This window comes from Sylvia atricapilla, chromosome 1, assembly GCF_009819655.1.
Source record: "Sylvia atricapilla isolate bSylAtr1 chromosome 1, bSylAtr1.pri, whole genome shotgun sequence".
NCBI classification, from domain to species: Eukaryota; Metazoa; Chordata; class Aves; order Passeriformes; family Sylviidae; genus Sylvia; species Sylvia atricapilla.
This window is the reverse complement of record NC_089140.1, coordinates 118,342,361-118,367,090: the sequence shown is the minus strand read 5'-3', so window position 1 is coordinate 118,367,090 and position 24,730 is coordinate 118,342,361. Positions and strand designations below refer to the sequence as shown.

At 37.5% G+C, this 24,730-nt stretch overlaps 1 protein-coding gene across 3 annotated transcripts; it reads left to right on the top strand.

Moving 5' to 3' along the window:
* Window positions 1-293: 293 nt before the first annotated feature.
* MYBL1 (MYB proto-oncogene like 1) lies at window positions 294-23,874 on the top strand. Of its 3 annotated transcripts, none has more exons than XM_066331934.1 (16): window positions 294-390; window positions 4,023-4,125; window positions 4,257-4,328; window positions 7,106-7,198; window positions 8,341-8,561; window positions 10,265-10,448; window positions 10,671-10,745; window positions 12,200-12,301; window positions 13,545-13,778; window positions 14,083-14,448; window positions 14,927-15,069; window positions 15,298-15,412; window positions 17,027-17,143; window positions 17,229-17,333; window positions 19,251-19,430; window positions 21,270-23,874. In XM_066331934.1, the coding sequence occupies exons 1-16, from the start codon at window positions 371-373 to the stop codon at window positions 21,396-21,398; spliced, it is 2,259 nt and encodes a 752-aa protein (XP_066188031.1). In that variant the 5' UTR covers window positions 294-370; the 3' UTR covers window positions 21,399-23,874. The 3 variants fall into 3 exon arrangements, with proteins under 3 accessions (XP_066188031.1, XP_066188023.1, XP_066188039.1); XM_066331926.1 differs by having other exon boundaries at window positions 12,197-12,301; XM_066331942.1 differs by lacking the exon at window positions 19,251-19,430 and having other exon boundaries at window positions 12,197-12,301.
* The last annotated feature ends 856 nt before the right edge of the window (window positions 23,875-24,730 follow it).

Below are 24,730 nucleotides of genomic sequence, written 5' to 3'. Positions count from 1 at the left end.
GCCCGGGCACGGAGGGAAGGAGGGCGGCGGGCGCCGCCGGAGCCCGCGGCAGCTCTGACAGCATCGGAGAGCTAGGCGCAGTAGGGGCGAGAAAGGGGCCGCTGCGCGCCCCGTCCTTGCGGGCAGCGGCCAGGCCGAGCCATGCCTGACGCGCCGGGGCCGGGCCGGGGCTGAGGGCGGCCGCCGGGGCGCTGCGGGCACCGCGGGGAGCAGCGGGCCCTGGGAGGATCTCTGCCCGGCTGGAGGCGTTCTGAGCCGCCGGTGTCCCGCTACGTCCCTGCTCTGCCGTGAGAGAGGGAGCCCGGGCGGCTCGGGGGCTCCGTGCTGCGCCCCGCGGCCGTGGCGGCCCCCCCTATGGTGCGCGCCGAGGATGGCGGAGAGACGGCGCAGGTGAGTGCGGGACCGGGGCGCTGTGCGCTTTTTGCCCCCCATCCCCTCCCGGGCAGTGCTGCCTTCCACGCCGCCGCCCCGAGCCCAGGTGCTCCCCCCGCGCCCCGGGATCCCGGCCAGGTGCCGCCCCGCCCCTCACCGCTGCTCTCGGCCTCTTCCCACCGCCCCGGCCTCGGCTGTCACTGCCCACCTCCCTCCCCCCTCCGGCACCCTCGCAGGTATCTCTTCTCTCGGACTTGTGGGCACCACCTCTCGGGTACAGATCCCGCCTTTCCCGCGGCAGCTGCTCTCACTTCTGTGCTTTCGCTCAGGTCGTTTTTGTTGTAGCTTACCTGGGCAAGTGAGCTTGTCAGCAACAACTGCGTTGTGTCCGCAGTAGCTTTCCGTGCTGGTTGTTTTCCTTCTGGTGGAGCAATTATTTTTCCTTTTCACCTCCCAATGGCTTTGGTACTGCCTTGATGTAAAGGTTTGGGCCTGTTGATTGTTCCAGTATGTTCAACGCACCTACTTTTTCTCATCTGGCATATTCTCTGACTGAAGATATCACAGTCTAGCCTGAAATATTCCTGAGAGATAATGTTTTGCACAAGAGCTCCAGCCGCTGCCCTAGATGGCTTTCATTCATCTTTTGTTATATTGATATGAAAATGGGTGTGTCTTTGCTTTGTGTTCAGAAGGTGGGTCTTGGAGAACTGTTTTGTCGCTGTGGTTATTCTTGTCTTAAATCAGTTTCTGGAAACTTATAAAGGGATGTAAGAGAAGGATTAGGATTGAGAAAGGAAAGGCTATTTGGTGAATTATCTATGGCATCTGGGGTTTGTTGTGAATGCATACTTTTAATGGAATTAGGGGTGGTTTCCAAGTTACACGTATTAAAACTGCTTCCGTATTTTCCTCTGACATGGGAAAAAATAGGAGAGAATATTTTTCTGCAAAACTGCAACTAAAACAAGAAAGCATGCTTTGGTGTTCTAGTTGTGTAAGCCACAAAGGACTTTGCTTGCAGAGAATGACTGCTGAAGCTGTCTGTGCTTGGCTATCTCCTAGAATAGCTCAGAGACAGTATGTTTCTTGGCACTTCTAGTCGGCATTTTGTAGTTTAAGAGACTTTCACCTGTGGTATTACACGCAGTAGTTTCATGTTTGTCAAGCTTTAGCTTGTATTATCTGCCATGGCTGTGGAGTGCTTTGATTTGATGATTGAAAGTGCAGCAGGTTGTGGATAGCAGAGGAAGGTTTGGTTAGAGATCGGTTGCCCGAGGCGGATGTTGTGTCAGTGTCTGATGATAATATCTCCAAAACGAAATCATTGAAGCTATGAGTTTACTTAAGAGTGAGCTCAAGACTTTTAACATAGGTGTGGAGCGAGGAGAAAGTGTTTTGCACCAAAAGGTATTAAGTTTAATCTTGTATTCATTTAATGTTGAACTGCTCTTGGTGCTGGCATTTGCAAGCTTGATTTGTTTCTTTTAATGGTCCTCAATTCAGAATTGCAAGGACAGCTAGCACAGATCTCACAAAGTACGTACTTTACTGTCTCAGATGTCTTATTTGACGAAACTTGGTGGCTGCCTTCCACTTTGGCGCAGTATTTTAGCAGTTTCGTAACTGCAAAAGAATTGTCAACTGACCTATAAGAACCCCACAGGTTTAAAAATCTTGTCTTTTTAATTGAAAATTTGAAGTAGTGGTCCTAGTCATTAATCTGGATTTGGTTTGTAGTCTATCACAGCGCCGGTGTAAAGAGGGCTCAGGACTAGGTGGTTGTTGAGGTGGAATCGAGGTACGAGAGAGGTTAGCGCCTGCCTGGCTGACAGAGGCACTGTGTGGCTGTGGGACACGCGTGTTCCCAGGGCAGGGCTCTGGGCCACAGCTGCCCGCGGAGCCCCCACCTTGTCTGGTGCTGCTGCTCTCATCACCTTCTCTTTTCAATCCCTGTGCCTTTTCACCGCACTGGAGACTGCTCGTGAGCTAGATTGCTGTGCAGTGGGTGAGGAGGTCGTGCTGACAAAGGGCTTTACAAGAAGGCCTGATTTTAGTTATAAGTGAACTGTATGGTGTGCTTGATGTGAGATGGTGTTATGAGAAGCGTATTTTGGTGTTACAATCCTGAGATAAATCCCTGAATTTTGCCAAATAGCTGTGGACAAAAGAAAAAAGAGGAGTTGGTAGGGAGGCAGAAAAAACTATTACTTCTGAGTTTAAGTGGTTCTTTGTAAGTCTTAAGCCACTTAATGCAACTTCTTAAAGTCATTGGTTTGCAGCTCATTTGTTTTTTGAAAGTACGGTGAAGAACTTGCTGATCACCTTCCCACAAGTTTCTGCCTTGTCTTTCAGCAACTCAGCAACATTTTAATTTGTTTATTTTACTGCTGCATCATGACGCTAAGTAGGGCAATTGCAGATGCGGTGTAGGATGTAGAAGCAAGTCTGCGGGAGTTGGGCACTTACTATCTTGTGGTAATGCTTTTGAATAAAGTATGTTCTCGGTGGCTAACAGGAACAGACTTAATGGGAAATAGCAAATAATGTGTAAGTGGTTAATCAGCATGCTGTGCTGATCATTGCATGTTCTGGAAAACAACAGAGAGATTGCCCATTGGAGCTATTATTGAGACACCAGCATAGGTGAATTTCATTACTGGGGAAGGGGTTTTTATACTTATGATTGAAAAACTGAAGTAATTGTCAAGGATGAGCATAAATAATTTTTGCTTTGAACCTGAATTTACGATATTTTTATCGTGCTTTGTACCAGTAATAAAACAGAGAAAAAATTGCACTGTGAAACTTGCTTTTAATTTAAACAGTGTATTTGGATGTGAGTCCCTTCTTTGTGCCTTTGGTGTAATTAATGCAGGGGCGCTGCAGCTCTTGTTGTTAGCCCTAGGTTTCCACATGTGTTTGAATTTATGCTAAAATGAGTCAGTGACACAGAAGTTTTAGCGATGATTCCATGAAACACTTCCCCGTGCCGCCTGTTTGGAAGGCTTTGTTTATCCAAACTGTGGAATTCCGGATTTCTCCAGTAGATGGAGCGTCATCTACGCGGAGTCTCAGAGGTACCTGGCTGCCCTGCTCCTCTGGATCTGCCCTTTGAGGCTCAGCGCTGATGCCGAAGTTGTTTCTTCTAGAACGTAGCTGTCTTCAAAGATTTGTCTCTAATTCCTGTAGCACCGAGGCAAAGCTTTTAGTCAAGTTAGGAGCCCACTTAAAATCTCAAGTTGATATTTACTTATTTGACATTCTTGTTGCATTTGTTGTTTCAGGTACGGAGGTGGATCGTTAGTGTATTTTGCAGTCTAACAAACCACTCTATAAGCTCTTTCATGTAAAATAAATATTTAGAAATGTTTAAGAAATACATGAATCTTAAAAAGTAGTTTTTACTTCGAATTTAAATCTTGGAATGAATTACCTGTCCAGTGTGTGGCCTTGAAATGAAAATGAATGTAGTACTTTGACATGGCAAACTGCTGGAGGCAGATCATGTGATCATGCAAATCCCATATGTTATTTTAGGACAATATGTAGAGATTGGAAAAAAGCTACAAGTAATTAGAAAAACAGGTTATTCAGAGGTATTTTAAACTCTATTTTGATTTTCTTCACTCTTGTGTTATACTTCGCAGTGAGGAAGACGATGACTTTCAGTATATGGATCATGACTATGAAGTACCACAGCAAAAAGGTTTGAAGAAGATATGTAGCAAGGTGAAATGGACCCGTGAAGAGGTAATACTTTTTTTTTTTTTTTGCTTTAGTCTACTCCCTACCTGATCTTCTTAGCCCATGAAATATTTTATTATTTAGTATTGTATTGAGTTAGCATGTAAAATTTATTGGCTGTGGTTATGTCTTCACAGGATGAAAGGCTAAAGAAACTGGTGGAACAAAATGGTACAGATGATTGGGCTTTCATTGCTAGTCATCTACAAGTAAGTTGAATCTCTGTTTCAGTTAAGTTCTCTTAATATTTATTCTATATTTATTCTATATATTTATTTAGGTCATATGCCTAGTTTGGAAAGGAAGTGAAGTAGAATTAGAAGCACATAATAAAAGCTATTTTACAGGATGCTTCTAAAATAGACTTGAGATCTAGCTCAGATCTTGAAGAACCTTGTTGGCTCAGTCTTCAGTGATAATCTGCAATGATCAAAAATACTTTCTGTTCACATTTGCTCTTTGTTTTCATTATGGAATATATTCCTGTATCTTACTGGTTCCATTACTCGTTGTGGCTAGATCCACAGTTCACAGGTTGCTTCTGAAGCAGTTAGGAGAGTGGGTTGCATCTGAAAGATTGCTTGAAAAGAGCAGGATGGATTTCTTAACCACCACAGGCAAGGGGACACCTGTGTTTTATTTATTTATTTGTGTGTGTTTGGTGGGTTTTTTGTTTGTTTGGATTGTTTGGCTTTTTTACAGTGATGACTGCTTCCCTGAGGTAATGGTAGAAAGTACCTACAACTAAAATTGATTGGTGTTTATTTCTCTTCTGAACAAATGTTATAAAATGACTGCTGTAAAAACATGGTAGAATATAAGGCTGAAATTGCTTCCTAGAAGTGGTATTGAATATCAAATATTAGAAATCAAAAAATTACACTTCCTCCTACCTTTGAGGTTCTTAAAATATTGTGTGGGATGATGTGGTTGTATGAAATACCTTCCACTGTAAGGTAAAAAAGGACTTGAATTCTAAATGCTGAACAACTACAATTTTGTGTTGTTCTCATCATATTTTTCTCCAACTGTGATGCTTCTGATCTTTTTTCCAAATGTCAAAATACAGATATCAGGTAATAAACACAAAACTTCTAAATTTTAGTCATGCATAAGCAAATCCATATTCCTTACGTGTACATTATTCTCTTAATAAAATGAATAATTATTCTTTTGAAATGAGTGGATGGCAGAGGAGAATCAAAAAGCTTTTATATTAAGCCATTTGAAAATGCATTTGGTCATACTGATATGCAGGTGGAGTATGGAGTTGCATTCAAGAGATCTAACAGTTTAGTAAAAAAATCTCCAGCAGAAAACAAACGCTTCTGGACACAAAAAACCTGTTTTTCAGCTGGGCTCAAGTTGAAAAAACATTTTCCAGTTTTCTTAACGTGCATAATCAGGTGCCTACTGCAGAGTCATTGATGCTGGTAGGAATTTCTGCAGGTCATCTGGTTCACAGCCCCTGCTCAAGCAAGGTCAGCTGGAGCAGGCTGCCCAGGACAGTGCTTGAATTTGATTATCTCCATGGATGGTGCCTGCACAGCCTTTTTAGGCAGCCTATTGCAACAGCCAAATAATAGAGCCTGGCATAATTCGCACTTAACTTGTTGTTGATGGCCTTCTGCTAGGAAAACCAAGGGTGTTTTGAATTGTAAAGGCCCTCAGACTGCTGTGCTTTCAAACCCTCATTTCTTTGCTGGAATGGCACAGGTAAACGTTCCCTCCATTCTGCATGAAAAAAGTGAAGATGGCTTCAAAGTCACTCTCAAGAGAGGGAGTGTAACTTGTAATCACTTGATATTTTTTTTTTGTGGCTGAGGCAGACTGAAATTATTATATTGTTTCATTCCATCATTTGTTTTACTTTTCTCTCCAAATCATATTATGATTTCAGAAATGCCTGGAAGATAAAAGCACTAAAAGGCCACAAATTAAAATGTTTTTTGTCAAAGGGTAACATTGTGTCTGTCCTTTACAGCTTGTCTTCAACAGGAAATGATGTTTGGTAAAAAACTGTGGTGTGCTTTGGCTCATACAGTTATTACTTGTGATTAGTTTCAAGGTACTGTGAACAGTGTAATTTCAGGTGTTCGTGTTCTGGGTTCTTTTTCTGGTCTTGCAGACTACTACTTTGTTAACTTCATCTTAGCATGGTAACACCTTTACTTGGTAGACAAGACCAGCAAAACCTTGCAATTGGTGTTTGCTATCCAACAGCTTGGATTGAAGGAAGTAAATAATCATGTCCCAGTGTTAAAAAAGTATGCTGTCCTGGGGCAGGCTCTTACCTGCATATTTCTAAGCATTGGATCAACCTTTTCATAGAGACAGTTTTTAGAAGGCTAAGTGAAGATTACTTCTCTTTCGTAACTGGGAACAATATTTCAAAAGATCCTTAGTTGAGCTGCAGAAAAGCACCATCTGTCCTGACCAGCAAAAGCAATGTTGTTTAATTAGTATGTGTTAACTAAATTTGATCTAAATCTGTTTTCCTTAACACTCTAGTAAAGAGCTGAGAATACATTAATTTGGGACTTAGCAAAATGTGTATTCTTATATTTGAAAGGAAAACTATTTCCTTAAAAAAATTTCTCCCCTTATTTATGTCATAGATAACGTAACTATAAAAAATAGATCAATCACAGAGTTCAGAGAAAGTATAAGTAATGAGGACAAAAATAAATGTAAATTTTTCTTTACAGGAGTGTAAGTTCTGAATTTGATTATCAAGTTAGTACATTGAAGTAATTAGATTAGAGCTTCATCCAAGGTTGGGTTTTTGTTTTTTTTTTTCCAGAGAAGAGTTTTTTATAAGCAAATGGAATAAGAAATAATAAGGGAGAATTTAACTATTATACTTAAAGCAAATTTTAAAATGTCTCTTAATTTGAAATAAGCTAATAATTCATTCTAGAGTGTATTTACAGCTTTATGCATTCAAGAATTTAACAGCTACACTGGTCTTCTAAAACTATTTCAGAATCGTTCAGATTTTCAGTGCCAGCATCGATGGCAGAAGGTACTAAACCCAGAATTGATTAAAGGTCCCTGGACTAAAGAAGAAGATCAGAGGGTAACAAAATCTAATATTCTGCTCTTTAATAAAATTGGTGTATGACTGCTAACAATGAGTAATTTTTTTAAGTTCCATTCCCATATAGTTGATGTCTGATGCATCTTGTTACGTGGATACTTTTATTACGTTATGATGTATGAGAAGAAAAAAATTCTCTTAAGTAGATGGAATGTCAAGTCTGTTCAAGCATTTAATTTCCCATTAGTGAGACTGCTGGCTGAATTACTCTAGCTTACCGAGTAGGGAGGGGCATCTCTTTGTAGCACTAAAGATCAAAGATCTCATTTACATCTTTTGTTCCTCTAACCCACCAGACTTGAAGGGATTGGGAATAAGGGAAATTATTTCATAACCTATTGTTATAACCCTGAGATCAGCTCATTTGGTTAGAGCATAGTGCTAATAATGCCTAGGTTGTGAGAGTGATCCCTGTATGGGCCATTGGACTCGATGATCCTTCTGGTTTCTTTTCAGCTCCGAATATTCTGTGAAACTGTTTCTTTGTGTACAGGAGCAATCAGTGTTCCAGGCTCCTTTTTCACTTTGCTATTGTAAATCTGTACTGTAGCCTTTTGCCTGCACAACCTGGACTGACTGGTAGGGAGATGCAAATACAGCTTTCCTGTGGTATTTGAAATTGGTTTCTTCCTACTGTTTAAAAACTGTTCAAAGATATTTTAAACTACTGTTCGTCAATTTATTAATACAGTTCTCGTTAGTCTTTTTAGAAAAAGGTTTACTTTGTGAAAACTCCCAACCTCCATTCCATTTCCGAGTGTAGAGGTGTGGGTCCTTCCTCATGTGGATGTTCTTGAAAATAGTCAAATGAAATATCTTTACCAGTTTCTTTTTTGGCCTTTTCTAATGTCAGCTTATGCAGTGAGTGATAGAAGGGAAACTTCGAAATGAATGTTTTCATCAGTATACACTTATATTCTAAACTCATATTTTGGAGTTAGTAATTTTTTGATTTCTTGAAAAAACTTTTTTTAAACCCCCAAGTCACTGTCTGCCTCCTTAGGCCTAATATCAGTTGAGTATTACAATGCTATTCTGAAATGTGAGATTATCATTGTTCTCAGCCTTTGATTTGGTAAATTAGTATTTGAAATTATAATGTGCTCTCATCTGTATTCCAGGTTATTGAGTTAGTTCAGAAGTATGGTCCAAAGCGCTGGTCTCTAATTGCAAAACACCTAAAAGGAAGAATAGGCAAGCAATGCAGAGAAAGATGGCATAACCATCTCAATCCTGAGGTAAAAAAGTCTTCGTGGACAGAAGAAGAAGACAGAATAATCTATGAAGCTCACAAGCGTTTGGGAAACCGATGGGCTGAAATAGCAAAACTTCTTCCTGGAAGGTGCTTTTCAACTCTATTTGTGTTAAATGTTGGATTATGAAGAGGGCTCATCTCAGTACCCTTTAAAATCTTAACTTGTTAGCCAGAGACCATCTGTTGTAACATCAAAACATCTTGATAGATGCTAAAAGTCTTTCACATTTGATCTGTATTCTTAAAAAGATGTAAAACCTGTAAGAGCCCTTAATGGTTTGAAGGTATATTCGAATTTCTCCTGATCACTTAAAATCTCTTTATTATAGAGCTGAACTGAATTAACTGCAAGCAGTTGTAGAGAATTTATTTGATCTCAAACCTGATCTCCAAGTGCCTTCATTAATGTGCATTTGAGGATGACTTTCCTGGTTTAAGATCTGATTTTTTTTTTTTTTTTTTTTTTGTGTGTGTGTGTGCGCGCGCGTGTGTATGTGTAGCACTTGTTGAACTAGATACTTGTAAAAGAAAATCTTAGTAACCTTCCAAAGTCAGTTGGTTATAAAGTCTCTAAATTAAGAATGAATTGTATGCAGTTTGCCTTATATTTCTTTCAAGTTTCACTGCCAGTTTTCTATGGTTGTGGAAAACAAAATTTTAGTGTGTGAAGAGTTTAATAAAGTAATTCTTTTACCTTGTACTGTTAATTGAAATTTAATGTTAAGTTGTCCTTTTCTGAATTCAGTTTGTGTGTTCAAGAGGTGACTGTCTACCTGTGCGTAAGGAATGTCGGCTCTTGTTATCTTGGTGTCATGAGGGATGTGTGCTTACAGATTTTGAGTTTTGATCAAGTGCACAATCTATGGCTCACAGGAAGTCAACTGGAGGAACAGGAAGAGCATTGGTTGCATCTAAACAGAATTTCAGAGAGGGAAGATGAGTTTGACAGAAGAGTTCCTATTTACTAGCTTGTTTGTTGTCAATAAATCTGACACTTAGCTAAAAACTGCTGAAGATCTTAGACCTAGAGGATTTTTAGAGTCCAACAGTAATGAGAAGAAAAAGAGGAATACTACTTGGAGGTGACTTTAAATAAAGAATGGGCCTTTAACCAATTTTTGTTTTTTTGTACCTCTACCTAAGGCTAGGAATAATAATGGTAGTATTTTAGACAGTGATGCAGTTATAGTCTACTCTTGCCTTAATGTTTGTTTAGTGTTAAAAGTGATTTCAGCTTGCTTGTCAAAATGCCATGCCTGTTTTATCCTATCCACGATCAAGGGCATGAAGAGGTAGTAGGACATTCTTCTACAAAGCTGCACATAAAATGCAGAGTGGGGGTTGCAGGCTGTCAATTTTAGAAGAGATGTCTTCCAGTGGCAAACACCAGCCAAAGTGCCTTTATTATGTTGTGGGACAGTGGGATGATTGTCTTGGCTGCATGTACTGCAAATTTATAGCAAAGGGGTAAGTAACTATGTGTTCACTATATTATTCCAAATATCTAAGAGAGAAGGTTCCCCCTCATGATTACAGTCAGAACCAAGGCATTCTCCTTTTTAGCTTTTGATTTCCAGCACACTTGAAGTTTAGTAGAAGGAAGTTCTAAAAAGTGTAGCTTTCTAGTCGTTATGCCAAAACCCTGCTGATAATAGAACCTTCAGTCTAAGCTGCTGGAGCTTTCTGGATTTGTGGCTTCAGTTTAACCTACTCTACAAGCCCTGTAAATTGTGTCATATATTAAATTTTGAGGTATAGAGACCAGTCACTGTTTTATACTTTCATTTTAGGACTGATAATTCAATTAAAAATCACTGGAATTCAACAATGCGAAGAAAGGTGGAACAGGAAGGATATTTGCAAAGTGTTATAAAGTCTGAAAGCACTAGTTCTGCTGAACTTCAGCCCCAGCCTTGTCTGACTATGGAACACTTGCACACTCAGAATCAATTTTATGTGCCTGTTCAGACACATGTAAGTTCAAAATTCAAAATAATGAGTATTTCCCAGTTTCAAATAGTTGATTTGGGTTGAAACAAGAAACAAATCTGAAAGATTGAAGAGCTGTTGAGTATTTTTGTGATTTTATGGCAACTTAGGATTTTTAAACTGTAGATAGTTTATGTACAATAAACTACAGATCATTTTATAGCTTCCTTTTCTTGAGGGTTTGTAAAATGTTTTATGTCTTTTTAGATTCCAGCATATCAGTATGCCTCATCAGAAGGCAGCTGTCTAGAACATGCTCCATCTTCTTCCAACATAGTTCAGGTAAATTGTTAACAGCCTTGATAAAATAATACTGCATAGTATTATTCAGTAAAATGACAAGATGTGTCTCTTCAAAATGTCCGTTAGTCTTTATTATTCACCTAAATTTGTATAGGTTCCTCTGTAAGTAACCTTGCTGGTTTAGTTGTTAGGTTTTGGTAGGAAAAACAAACCTCTCCTTCTGTATCCCAGAAACACAATGTTTGTGCTTATTTCTGAAAGAAATATGGTTTAAAACATAGTCTACTTGTTAAATCTTAAGGCTAAATTGTGACCTATATTAGTATTACCTAGTTTATGAGAGATTTAAAGACAAGAATTTATTCTTTACATATATATAATAAATATAACTATCTGAAAAACTCAACTTACTGCGACTAACACTTCTGGTTGTGCTTTTTTTGTTTTCATTAGGTTTTATTTCTTTCTCACTGATAAACAACTTTCAATCAGTTGAAGATGCTCTTTTGCAGAATTCTAAATGCTGAAGAATTAAGAAACTTTAAAACGAATAGAAATTGGATATATTATTTCTTTTTGCTTTGTTGGCCTCACTTGGAATATATCTGAAATTCCTTCTGTGGTGCAGAATGAATATAGATCTTGGTTTCTAATATGATGCCCTGGAAGAATTCTTGTGAATTTGGAATTAGTAAAAGAAGTATTTTGACACAGGGAATAATACATATTTTGGTTGTGTTAGATAGAGTTCTGTAGAACTCTCTACCTAACCTGAAGTTTCCCTGTGCAGGTTATCTGTTTCATGTTGCATTTTCTTCCTTGATAATGGTATAAGAATACAAGTCCCAACAAAGCCTCAAATGGCTTTTGACAGTCTGAATTGCCTTGCACAGGGAAGTGTAAAATGCTTTCTGCTCCTTGAAGTAGTCTTTAAACTGGTGATAGCATATATCCTCACCTATATTAGTAGCAATAATGCAAAGTGTTAAGGAGGTTAAGAGCAAACAAACAAATCAAAACCAATTTGTTAATTTTCTTTTCTGATAGCAGTGATGGGATTGCTTCTATAAATACTGTGTCAGCAAATGCTGATTTGGAACGCTTTCTTGCACACTTAGTGAGGATAAATAACACGAAATAGTAAAAGGCATGTGAAAACACAAGCACATAAACCAGTGTGCCAGCACTTGGTTCTCTTAAAGGTAGAATGTAGTAACTTTAGTTTGTAAAGTGCTTTTGCACAGTGGTAACTTAGAGACCATGTTAGAATTCAGTTAAAATACCACCTTACAGACCGCTTTAACATCAGTTCTATTTCACTTGTGGGTGACTTCTGTACTACAAGATATGATACAACTTGAACAGTTCTGTTCCCTCTCTGTGGATAAATACAACTGTTAAAAATACAACTGTGTTATAATATAGAATCTTTACTGTGAAGGGGTGGTGGAAGTGAAAAATAGTAATGGCTTCTTTCTTAAATTTTTCAGCAGCCATTTATTGATGATGATCCTGATAAAGAAAAGAAAATAAAGGAACTTGAATTGCTACTTATGTCAGCAGAGAATGAAATCAGAAGAAAACAAATGTCTTCTGTAAGGACTGTAAATTTGTCTTAATATTTGAGTATGTTTTACTGAGGTTAATCCTCAGAAATTCAGTAACAGTTGTGTGGTTTAGTGTGGTGCTTTTTTCACCTGACCCTCTAAAATAAGACCTATGGCTGTTGCATTGAAAACCAAAAATCTGTATATTAGAACTGAGACAACTTCTTTTTAGTGCACTCACTAAACTGAAGACAGCAGAAACATGACCAGCATTTTGGCAGTTCCTAAAACCCAGTGTTTTAACCCTCTTCAGGAGGTGCCATATTTGATATCATTGCCATTTGGTTTTATGGATCAGGAATGTTGATCATCTGCTCAGGAGAGAAAGGTGAAAAATACATGGGTTTTGCCCCATTTGATTTTGAAATGTCCTGTAGATTATATTTTCCTCAAACTTCAGTGTGAGTGCTTGCAGTACTTAATATCCACATTTGGACATGACAAACACAAAATAAATTTGCACTGTACACAATTTGTGTGTAATTCAGTGGGATTTCCCTAATTCTGTAGAATTAGGATGACTTGCAGGTGACAGTCACTGATTTCCTCAGAGGACTGTGCATATCAGACACCTGACTAACCCATCCATATTGATCACTAGTTTAGGTCACAGGTGAACTTCAGATTTTATGTGGTGGAGTTATTCCTGGCATTCTTTGGAAGCAGTGCAGTTCTCCTTATCTAGTAGAGTCTGGTTTGCTTCTAGATTTCTAGCTAAAATTAAAAATTGTTTCTTGGGTACTAAGCAGTCTACTGAAATGGGATAACCTATTAGAAGTTTACTTAACTATTAATGCCAAATGTGCATTAAAAAAAACCCACACCAAAAAATTAGTATTTCACACTCTATAAATGTTTTCTAATCTTCTAATTAGAAGTTCAGTGTTCTGTACTGAAGATGACTTATAATATACTGGTGTTCAGGTATGCAGGAAATTTGCATCAGAGATGGCTTCCAATACATCCCATAATTACCTAAGTTTTGTGTATAAGATATGAATGTGAGGTAAGACAAAAATATTAGACAATCTGAGAATGTTCAGCATGTTAATGTAAGGAGAAGACGAACTTGTTTAATTGAAACAGATAATTAGTATTTGAAAATGCCAAAATTAATGGTTATGCTTAGTCTTTCCACGCACTACTTTTTTTGCTACCCTGCAGTCACATAATTGACTCTTTTCAGCCTCTGAATTGAATAAGATTAATGTGTTTTTTCATAACTTTTTAGCAAGCTGGAAGCTTGTCTTGTTGGTCTGGAAATTTTATCATGGAAGATTGTATGCCTAGTACACTAAGTAGCCTTGAGGAACAAACAAGTGATTTCTACAGCATGGATGAGACCCGCATTACACCTGTTCAGCAGAACTCACCACCTAAATATTTGGGTGTAGAAGCAAATAGAATGTTAACACCTCTACAAACCATTCCAGAATTTGCAGAGACACTAGATCTTATGGAAATTGTAAGTTTGTTTTCCTTATTAAAAAGAAGTATTTAATTAGGAATGTCAACTTACACAATATGTGTAAAATACTCTTAAAATTACCTTATTTTGTACTTGTCTATAATTTCTGCCTAATCAAGTGCTTTATTGCCTGTTTTAAAAGAATTGCGTTTTAAAATATCCAGTGTTTTATGATTGTATGAAAGACACAGGGCGAATAATTCAGTACATGGCTTGTGGAGCTAGAGAGCTGGTAGATTGGCTTGGACATTCTGAAATGATCTTTGATAAGCCTGCCCATGTTTTGCATCTTGCCCCACAGGATCCGGTGGCATGGAGCGATACCTGTTTTGAGCTTTCTGAGGCTGTTGTATCCCCTGTCAAGCCAGCTCCAGTAAAACTAATGCGACTCCAGCACGGCGAAGGGGCTACCGAGTGCCAGTATAATGTCGGTGTTATGCTTGATGGCAAAAACCACAGCAGCATCAGTGGGGACGAGGAAGCAGTTTTTTCAACAACCTCAAACTTAACGAAGTTCAGCAATCCACCTGCCATCCTGAGAAAGAAAAAGAGATTACGAGTTGGGCAGTCCCCAGTTACTGACCTGAACGAGGGCTTGTGTAACGATGCCGTCAATGTTGCACTAAAGCGGACACCAGTGAAAACACTACCATTCTCTCCATCACAGGTGGGTGTAGTTTTAAACATGGCTAGACATGAAGACTCTGGTGGGTGGGTTATAAACTGTAACTAGTTTTTTCCCTAGTAGTACCTTGTAGCCTAAATAAATACATCAGAAAACTTCTTATAACTTCTGCTTAAGGGTAAATATATTAAAAATATATTGTTAAACAACCTCTGTTTTGAAGAGTGATGGGGAGGGTGGCAGCAGCAGTGGCAACCTGTGTCTCAGCTCACACTTTCTCATGCAAGTAATTGTTGATAGAGACCTTTTGTCTCTGTGACCTAAGTAAGTAGTAGGGTTTTTAAGAAGAAAATCAAGGTTTCAGCAATAACTGTAAGTCGAGAACAGAATATTGGGATTTGTCAGTAAAAGTCTTTCAGATATATGTATATAATTTGTGGGTTTTTGCTGTTCAGCACAGTGGTGAAATTTTGTCCTGTAAGGTTGCTTTTTTTTCTTTTTTTTTCCTTCTTGTGCTTAGTTTTTCAACACTTGCTCTGGAAATGACCAATTTAACTTTGAAAATCCTGCATTTACATCTACTCCAATCTGTGGGCAGAAAGTTCTTATTACGACTCCTCTACACAAGGAAATGACACCACAAGATCAAAAGGAAAATGTGGGGTAGGTTTATTATGTTAAACATCTGATGATATTATTAAATGAAAGTTTAATACACTTGGGATAGTGCTATGGTGATCTCAGTACTTTCAGCTTCATGGTGGTGGTGCCCATTCTGTAAACAAAAGTATTTTTAATTTTATTTAAATAAGATTAATTTTATTACATTGCTAATGATAAAATAATAAAATATTAAAATGCACATATAAGCGCTTTTCTATGCTTATATAGTTTTAGAACTCCCACAATGAGAAGATCTCTTTTGGGTTCAACACCAAGGACACCAACTCCTTTTAAAAATGCTTTGGCTGCTCAGGAAAAAAAGTATGGTCCCCTCAGACTTATGGTATGTGATGATACTGTTTATTTTCTTTTTTGTTGAAGTCTAAATGCCCTCTTGATTTTGTGGTACTGTAAGCCTCAGTGTGATCTCAGAAAGCATTTTCTTATCCTAGAGAACAAATACAACGTGAATCAAAACTGCTTTGGATCTGGTTGTTAGACTTATATCCTTCAGTGCAGTATGGAGGCATTGTCTTCTTGAGTAGGAATTTGGTATATATAATCATCTGATCCATAGTAATCTTAAATGCATCAGTTTCACGTTTGTGAGTTGTTTGAAATTTGCCTGTCCTTGCTAAAATTATATCTCTTAGAAGGTGGTTGCATAATTGACTCAAATTTTAAATTTAATACTTTAGGATTCTGTTTATTCAAAAGAAAAAATATAAGTCAGAGAATGACTAGGTGTGGGTTCTCCATCTGGGTCATGTGGTAAGAACAAGCTGCTGTTGATGAGTATGACAGACCTGATTTCTTTAAACAACTTTCACATTTTGCTTGAAAAACTGCATTATCTTTGGATCCTCTGGACTATGTAAGAGCTAAGCTGTTCTTTGGTTTTGGTTCTTCTACAGCACTAGGACTGAAACTAGGTGTTTCCCACAGTGTGATAATTTTGTGTGATGCATGCAGTTTTCTTCATCCTAAATCTCCAGATTTTAGTGTAGCAGTTCATGATCCTCTGATTCTGCTAGCTGTTACACACTTTTCTTGGTTTTGTTGACTATGGATGTTACTTTTTTTTTGTTAGTTTGTTCCAAATGAATTCAATTTTTGTTCTCTTCCTAGCCTAGCTAAGGTATGTTAATGCATAATAACTTTTGGAATTCTGGAGACATATGCTTTTCAAATTCTGAAAAGATCCCAGCCAATATATATTGACTACTTCTTTTCTGCAAACACAGAAGGTAGCTCAGACTTTGCCACAGGGCTTGGCACCATCTGTGTTACCCTATAGATTCACAGTCCCTCACTATGCAAATGGAGTGGTTTGGCATTCCTGTTTCTGTCCACTATTAACCTCCTGTTCAAAATCAAATTTTGAGGGCTTAAGGGAATTCTTCTCCTGTTGGTACACAAAGGAGCCATCTGTATGGCTTCTGTGAAATTCTGTACTGTACTTAGGACTATCAATGTCTTATTCAAAGACTTCTGTTAAAATTGGTATAAATCCTTTTCACAACAACAGTTATACATTTCTAGTACAGTTTTTAGTATGTTTTTATGTATGTATATATGCATATATGTGTTTATGTAGGTATTTAGTATATATAAATTATTTTTATCCCTTTTTATCAGTGGATAACCGTTTGCAAACAGGTAGCTTGTCTTCTTCAATGCTACCTTGCATTTTTGAGGCATTGTGTGCATATATATATATATATATATATATATGTTTTATCTGGCTGAAAATAACGTGGAGTAAAATGAATTTAAAATAATCTTCATAGCCTTTAAATGTAGCCCTGTCATTTTTAACTACAGGAGCTTATGTGCTTTCTTGCTATGCTTTGCAAGATCTCTCTTCTGGCTTACATTAGCTGAAAGTAGAATGTTGTAAGAACTGGCCACTAATAGACTTACGGTATTTTCTTCTTCAATTTTAATTAATGTTTAGTCACAACCACTTGCCTTCTCGGAGGAAGATATTAGGGAAGTTTTGAAAGAGGAAACTGGAACAGATATATTTCCCAAGGAGGAAGATGACACTTTGTATAAAAACTGCAAGCAGGAGGTAATGTGACAATAGCAATTTCAAATAGGGAATAATTGCTTTAAATAATATTTTACAATTTTTCTCTGTAAAATGTTTATTTCAGCACAACTTTTCTAAAAAAGTCAGAAAATCACTGGTCCTAGATTCACAGGAAAAAGAAGAGGGTGGGGCCCAGCGCTTAACAGAAGATAACAGTTTAGATGTACAGGTAAGAATTAAACTAAGCTAAACTAACTGAAGACCATCAGTGGCAGCGATATTAGTATGGAACTGTGTATCTTTTGTTCTGTCCACTAAAATAAATTTTTGGATTGAAGTTGCTAGATCTAGAAAATGAAAAATACCTTCAGTTTGAAATACTGTTTCAAGTACTTAAGAAATAGGTGAGCATTTGGCTTGGATTCATGCATGAATTTTTCCTTTCAGTCCTTCAGAGTAGGTAAAATGTGAATGCTTCACAGGTTTGTAGCAAAGCTGTTTCCGTGCTGGTTACCTATAAACTTCAGCATACACAGCATACTGAAGCTTTCTGCAATATACTAGGAAGATGACATTTGCTCCTGTGCTGTGTATGCTTGACACATACAGTCTGGCAAATGTGTTCTGAAAATACCGAACTGCTAATTTGGCAGCATGTTTTTCCTGCTTCACATAGTAGGGGAATACTTTAAGAAATATAAGTGTGTAAAAGATGATGTCTGTGTGCTTCCTCTGCTTAAAGGAATTTGAATACTTCTGCCTCAACAACCAAGACATGAAGAAATCATGATATGGGGCTATTTTGGTCCCTCTTTCCTTTAAAAAGAAGCTTAATGTTTTTTCAGTTGAGTAATTGAATAGCTCATTCTTTAGTCTTGTAGGGAAACTTCATTCTAATGAGTTCTTAGTGCATGTATGTGTTTAATTCTTAAAGAGTAAATGTCTGTGATTCTTGGTTAGGTTTAAGGCTATATACAGGATGTAGAATCCAAAAAGACTGTGGAAGGTGCTTAGGTCATACTCCTTTCTAGCTGTTTTTCTAAATTCCCTTCTAAAGTGCCACTTAAACTCTGTGCCAAGCCTTGGTATCTTCCTGCTGGGTATTGGGTGCTCTGCCACCTAGTGGGAATTGCCAGCTTCCCCAGGAACATCTCTTGGGAGGAGCAGCAGTGCTGCAGCCATTCCAGTCATGACGAAAATACCTGCTGTTCTCTGAGTGATGTCTTGTTATGACACATTATTGTGTATTGCTGAGCCCAGGTTAAGATACACCATGATGTTGTGTTCTCGTGAAGGCTGGGGACTGGGGAAAAGTTGTTTTCCTTCATTTCCATGAGGAATTCCCCTGCAACAACAACATTCACTCCTAGCAAGAGAGATAGTGGCAGTATCTTAAAAATTAAAAATATACCAGTCTTTAAGTAGAAGTTGTGTGTGTGATGATAATTTAGGGACAAGGTCTGAGGTAGAATAAATAGTTAAAGGTGATTTAATGCAGTTTAATAGGGTGTGTTTGTAAGCAAGAAAGTACTTATGCCTCTGTTACTGTGATCTAATTTTTGGTCTTTAAAATTGACACATATCTGTCTTCCTCTTCTGTATTCTGAAGTTGGATTAATTTCTTTTTATTTCCATAGACATTACCAATATATAAAATTCTTCTGGAATGATCCATCCAGTGCTTATTTCAATTCTTAAAGCAGTTCCTTCCCCTTAAACTGATGTGGTGTTTCTTTTTGGACTCTAGTCTCCTTGTCCTTACTTTTACTAGGGTTGTCCTAGAAGTGAAAGTGAAAAGTTTTTTTTAAAACTGTTCTGTAGTTACCGCTTTATCAAATCTTGTTCTTAACAAAATGTATCAGAGTAGTGTGGCTTTAGAGTAAAGAAACTGTCTACTCGGTGATACCTAAACCATGCTAGCAGCTGCTTGTTGTACTGTGCTTAGTATTGACTGTGGATCCCAGCGTGGACCAGGCTAGTTCTTCATATACTGTTCATTACATTTTCTTTTCAGATTCTTTCCTAGGGTCTTTCTGATAGTATTTGCTTTATTTACATTTTGGCTTCTCTGAACACAGCAGTTGAAGTCTTTTTGTATTAATTACTAATTATTGTTCCTGTTCCCTACTCTCTTTTTTGTCAATAGTCAAAAAATGCATATACCACATCTTTATTAATGACACCACTGTTGGAAATACAGGACAACAGATGTAACCTGACATCAGAAAACCAGGATACAAATCCAGCAAACAAAGCAAATGCAGTAATTAAGAAGAAACTGAATACATGTGGTACAAAAAATGTCAAAATGGAGAAAGCTCTTCAGGTCTGGATGCAAAGAATTCTGTTAGTTCTGTTAGTGGGTTAACAAAGAAATTTTGTGTTGTTTTGTTTCTGTCTTGCACTAATCTCTGGAATTGTTGAAATCAGTGATCCAGTTTCAGTGTTTCCGTGATTCCTATTTCTTGTAAGTTGGTCAATTTCCTGCTAACTGTTTAATCATAGCTGAGTTATTTAAATACAACCCTGATGTTTCACACTTTGTTTCAGTGAAACAAACTGATCTTTCACTAAGATTTAGATGTGTGTGTGGGGAAAAACAGGGTCGGGGAGATCTGCAAAAGAGGTTTGGGTGCCCATGACTGGGAGTTAGAAACTTGATCTGGTCTAAACTAAACTTCTTTAGGACTTCAGTTTCTCAAATTTGTCTGGTGCTTACTCTTCACAATAAGCCTAGTGGGATTCATTAAGTAGAGTTCATCTACAGGTTCTGTTTGGTAATTGTTCTTGTAACAGGCCCATTCTTTTATATCTGTATATTTTCCATAGTGGCAAAACCGTGAAATCTAATTTTCCCTCTGGGTATGTCCTGACCACCAGCTTTAAGAAGAGATTCTTTGACCTGACTTTGTACCAATTCCAGTTTATCCCATAGAGGGTTAATGTATAAAGTATTTTTGTCTTCTCAGAATATCTACAGCTCTGTATTAATGAAAAAATTAAACAAAAGAACCCAAAAGACAAGACACATGGAGCCTGATCGTCCATGTTCTACTTAATTGCTTTAACAATGACTTTTTAAGTAGAGAGGCAAGAGTATAACTTTCTCATCTTTTCTTATGGGGAAGAAGAACTAAGTTCATTTAATTGTGATATTAAAATTTGGAAAAAAAAATATTTTTTTGCTGTGAATTGCAGCAAAGGTGAATATATCTCTTGGGCCCGAAGTATGATCTTTAGAATACTTAAAAGGGGAGCTTATTCATAGTATACTCACAAATATTTTCATTGAACTGTCTTTTTTCCTTTTGCTCTTTCCCCAGAGAAATTCCCTCTCAGTTTTGTGGTCTCTCTAACCCCAAGTCCCCTTTCATGAATCAGGTTCTGCTAAATTTACAGAGAAACTCAAACAGCTAATTTTCTTTGTGAATCAATATGCGGAACTGATCCTTTGGATCAGTTTCTAGCTCGATGTGGGAGGGAGAGGATCTTGCATTCTTCATCATCCTACAATCAGCCAGTGTCAGGTCTCATTTGGAGCTGAAATGAATCAACTCGAGATTCAGTACATCCTGTGAAGATGTAGGCTTTACTTCATGGAAAAAGCAGGACTAGTAGCTTAATTATTCTTCCATTTATCATTGTTAGTCCCCATTCCTTTGCCATTTCTAATATATTCCCCAAAAATCTGTTCTTCCACAACTGCCACTTGGTTCAGTAAGGCTCTTCACAATCTCCTTTTTCAGCTCACAAATCATTTTACCTTCCTTGGTGTCTCCAGACAGCTGTCAGTAATGTGTTTTTCTGCCTGTTGAACTTAAGACATTCCAGGAGGAAGTTATCAAAGAGAGGATAACTTAATTAGCTTCCCTTTTATGTATTAATTGTTGAACTGGTTAGACTTTATTGAAGAGTGTTTTGCATTTTATGTGCTAGAATTTGAAGCATAACCCAGATGCACTGCTGGGGAGCTGGATTAAGGGGTGGAGAGGAAGCTTTGTTGTCACGTGTTTTAGGTGTGTACTGTGGAACTGGATCCTTCTCAGTAAAATATATTGTTGCTAGGCTTTAATAATTTATTATTACTCTGAAACATTGTATGAGAACTGCTCAAGTGTTTTCGTTTGTTAAAAGAACCTTTTTAACAGAATTTTATTTTATGCAGCCAAATCGTGACTGGGAGGCAGTTGTTTATGGAAAAACAGAAGACCAGCTTATCATGACTGAACAAGCAAGAAGGTATCTGAGCACATACACAGCTACCAACAGCAATTCAAGGTCTCTGATACTGTGATGGTCACTGCAGCTGACAACCATCTCTTTCCATTGGAACTGAAACAATGTTGAAGGCGATTCCCCTGCCATACTTGGGAATTAAGTCTTTGAGAGAGTCTGCCAAGGGAAACCTTAAAGCTACCTTAAAGCTTCCTTTCTTCTTTTGACTGACAAAGAACAGACATGAAACTCTTGCATTCTTTACAAAGGGATACCGAAAACAGTTCTTTAATGAATTTTTTAGATAGTAAGAGTAACCCCCTAAAATATAAAGGAGGGTAAAATGCATTGCAGTACTGACAACATACAGTTTTTATGTCTATTTTCATATTTATTCTTTTGACTTGCATCACTTTTTTATCTGTTAGTGCATTTTCAATATAGAGTAGGTTTATAGGTTGTTACTGGTTTCCAAATGAGCAACATACATGACTGAATGTGCTTTTGCTTATGTAGCATTTTTCTAGTATATAAAGAAACACAATGGAAAGGAGTACAAAGGAAGAATAGAAAGTTGCACTACTAATTTTTTTTGGTATGCTGCAAAACAATGAAATTAACTACAGTGTTAAATATATTTATTTGCAAATGGTACTAGAAGTAGGCAGAGGGGGGTGAATTAAGTTTAGTGTAAAGCATCAGTATTTTCTTCATAAATCTCAAAATGAGATGATTGTTGAATGTATTGTACAGTATGTAGGAACAAGCAAAATTTTGTAAATTGGAAAGGAGTCTGTTTTTATAATTTATTTCCATTTCAGAGCTTAAATGTAGATATTTATGTGTATGCAGGTTGTCTAGAGGCCAATGTTGTTTCCTGTTAAAACAGCTAAAATGAAAAAGGACAAGTTTAAAATATATGAAATAGCATAAGAATTACAGTGGTGAAGTGTAAAAATCTATACTGTATGTTACATCTACACGAAGATTGCACTATAGCCCTAAAATCATGTTGGTCTACAACATAATTACAAGGTATTCCTGTATTATACAGCAACTGTTCCTGTACCTTGTTTAAATATATTTAGAAAGAAATGGTGGGGTCTTAGATGTGACCGAGGAGTACTTTGTCCTGCATAGGAACTAAAAACTAATGCATTTTCAATATATATATTTTATTCTTTTTTTTTTTTTTTTTTTTTTTTTAAAGAAACTTGGCACCTTGGATCTCAAAACAATTGTATCTGCACTTAACTTTGACCATTATATACTGACTAAATGTTTGAAGAGCAAAGAGAACATTCTTTTATTTATGAAAAATCTTTGTCCTTATTTAAAGGTATACAGGTCACAACACTTGCTTTAGTTGCCTATTTTAGGTATTTGCACTTATTTTATGTCTTTATTTTTGGTTTTGAAGGAATGTTTTGGTTTGCTTTTGTTGTAGAGATTTTTATGTAGTTAATTTCGAGCAAGTTATAATGGAGTGCTCTCAACAGATACTGACAGGTAAATAGAATTATACACTGTAGTTTTAGTTATTTATAATTCAAACACTCTTCCTCTCCACTCCCGGATGTGCTGCTACAGATCGTGGCAGAATCGGCTTGCTGCTATGAGAGATGGAAAGAGCGAGCATCATATGCACTGTATGTAAAATTACATGATGTCAGGTTCTCTAGTTAACTTTATGAGATCAACCAGTACTATGCAGGGTGTGGAAAGTGTTCCTAACACTTGAATATCAAAGATGGTAGAAAAGAATTAATTAATGGAGCGGCACAAGGAAGGTAATGGGTTCTTAAACTTTTTTAAAGCATCTCAAAGCTTATACAATCCTTGTTTTTACGAGCTTTTTGATATTGGCTCTGATAGTAGTAGGCACAAACATTTTTAGTAGTTTTTAATTCACATCAAAAATTTAAGGGGGGCGGGAATCCTATTATAAGCAAGGGATCAGAAAATGCCCATCATGCCAGGGTTACTCCTCACCTAGCAAAATTTAGAGGAATTCTTGGCAGTACTAGATTTAGGTGTGCATTACCTGAATGGATTGAACAGCAACACATAATGCTGGAGACAGCATTTAATTCACAAAAAATTAAATCAGACATTAAGACAGAACGACTATCTAGAATCTGGATGGTATATAAAAGTAGAAATGGTATCATCAAAGCTACCTATACCAAGTTTAAGCATAGATTTATGGTAAGTAGTAATAATTTGTGTTGGTATTGGTTGGATCGTTTAGTTAACTCCTACTTTGTTGCTTTAGCAGGAAGTTTTTAATCTTTCATATGTCAGGCATCTTATTACTTTTTGAATGTTGTGTGCATTGGCATTTCTTTCAGTTTATAAGTAAATTTTACATGCAGCAGCCAAACTTGCATGAAACCTAAATACATATTCCAGTATTTTTGTTCTAAGGTTTGACATAACGTGCAACAAATGCCTTGTTTATCTTAGTTTTTGTTGTACTACAGATTTTTCTTTCATGTAAGAGAATCTCACAATACAGACCGCGTTAATGTCAGAAATAAAGCATCTATGTACCAGGTTACTGTAAGTGTCTTTTGTTTGACGACTGTAACACTCAGTGCTCATTAAAGCCACATGTATGTATGTGTGCCTGTGGAACTGCAAGAGACCTATGTTTCCTAGACTGGGCAGAGGCAGCAGATGTGGAAATAAATCAGAGGCTTACAAACCAGGGTGGAGTGAGTCCCTTGGCAGTACCTGATTCAATCCAACCTGCATGTAAGCCTACTTGTATCTGATTATCAGTTTATATTTGTCTCTCAAAGCTGTAATACAATTTTTTATGTATAGAAGACAATTTGAGGAAAGAATGCTGATAGTGTAAAGCTTTTGTTACATTCCTTTCATTTGTAGGGTAAAAGTATTTTAGTATGTGTACATGAGTCGTGGAAGGTAAATGCAAGTGTAAGCTGTGCAGTATGATTTTTTTTTTCCTCTCCTAGGTAGTTCTGACAAACATATTAATCCGAGTTAGTGTTAGACTTAAACTCTCTTATTTTGATAGAAACATGGGCATTTAATGCAAAATTTCCATTTCCCTGTTTTGTGACAATATAAATTACAATTAAGGTAATCTGTTGAAGGAAAAGGACTAGAAGGACTAACAGGAGCCAATTTGTCAGAAATAGGTCCTGGTAATTTGTATAATCTAGCTTTCAGCTGTATGAGCAAACTCTTGACTGTTACAGGGGCTTTGCTGGGGATTTGGCTGTCATAGCCAGACCTCTGTATGAGTAACCTGCAGACATGCTCATGTTTGTTTGCAAGTGTGAAGTTTTCCATCACTTGGGACAAGTGAGGTAGACTGACTGGAGCTTTTATCTGTCTTGTGGCTGGCTTCTGATGTCTGAAATGGGACCAAAGTGTAGGTAA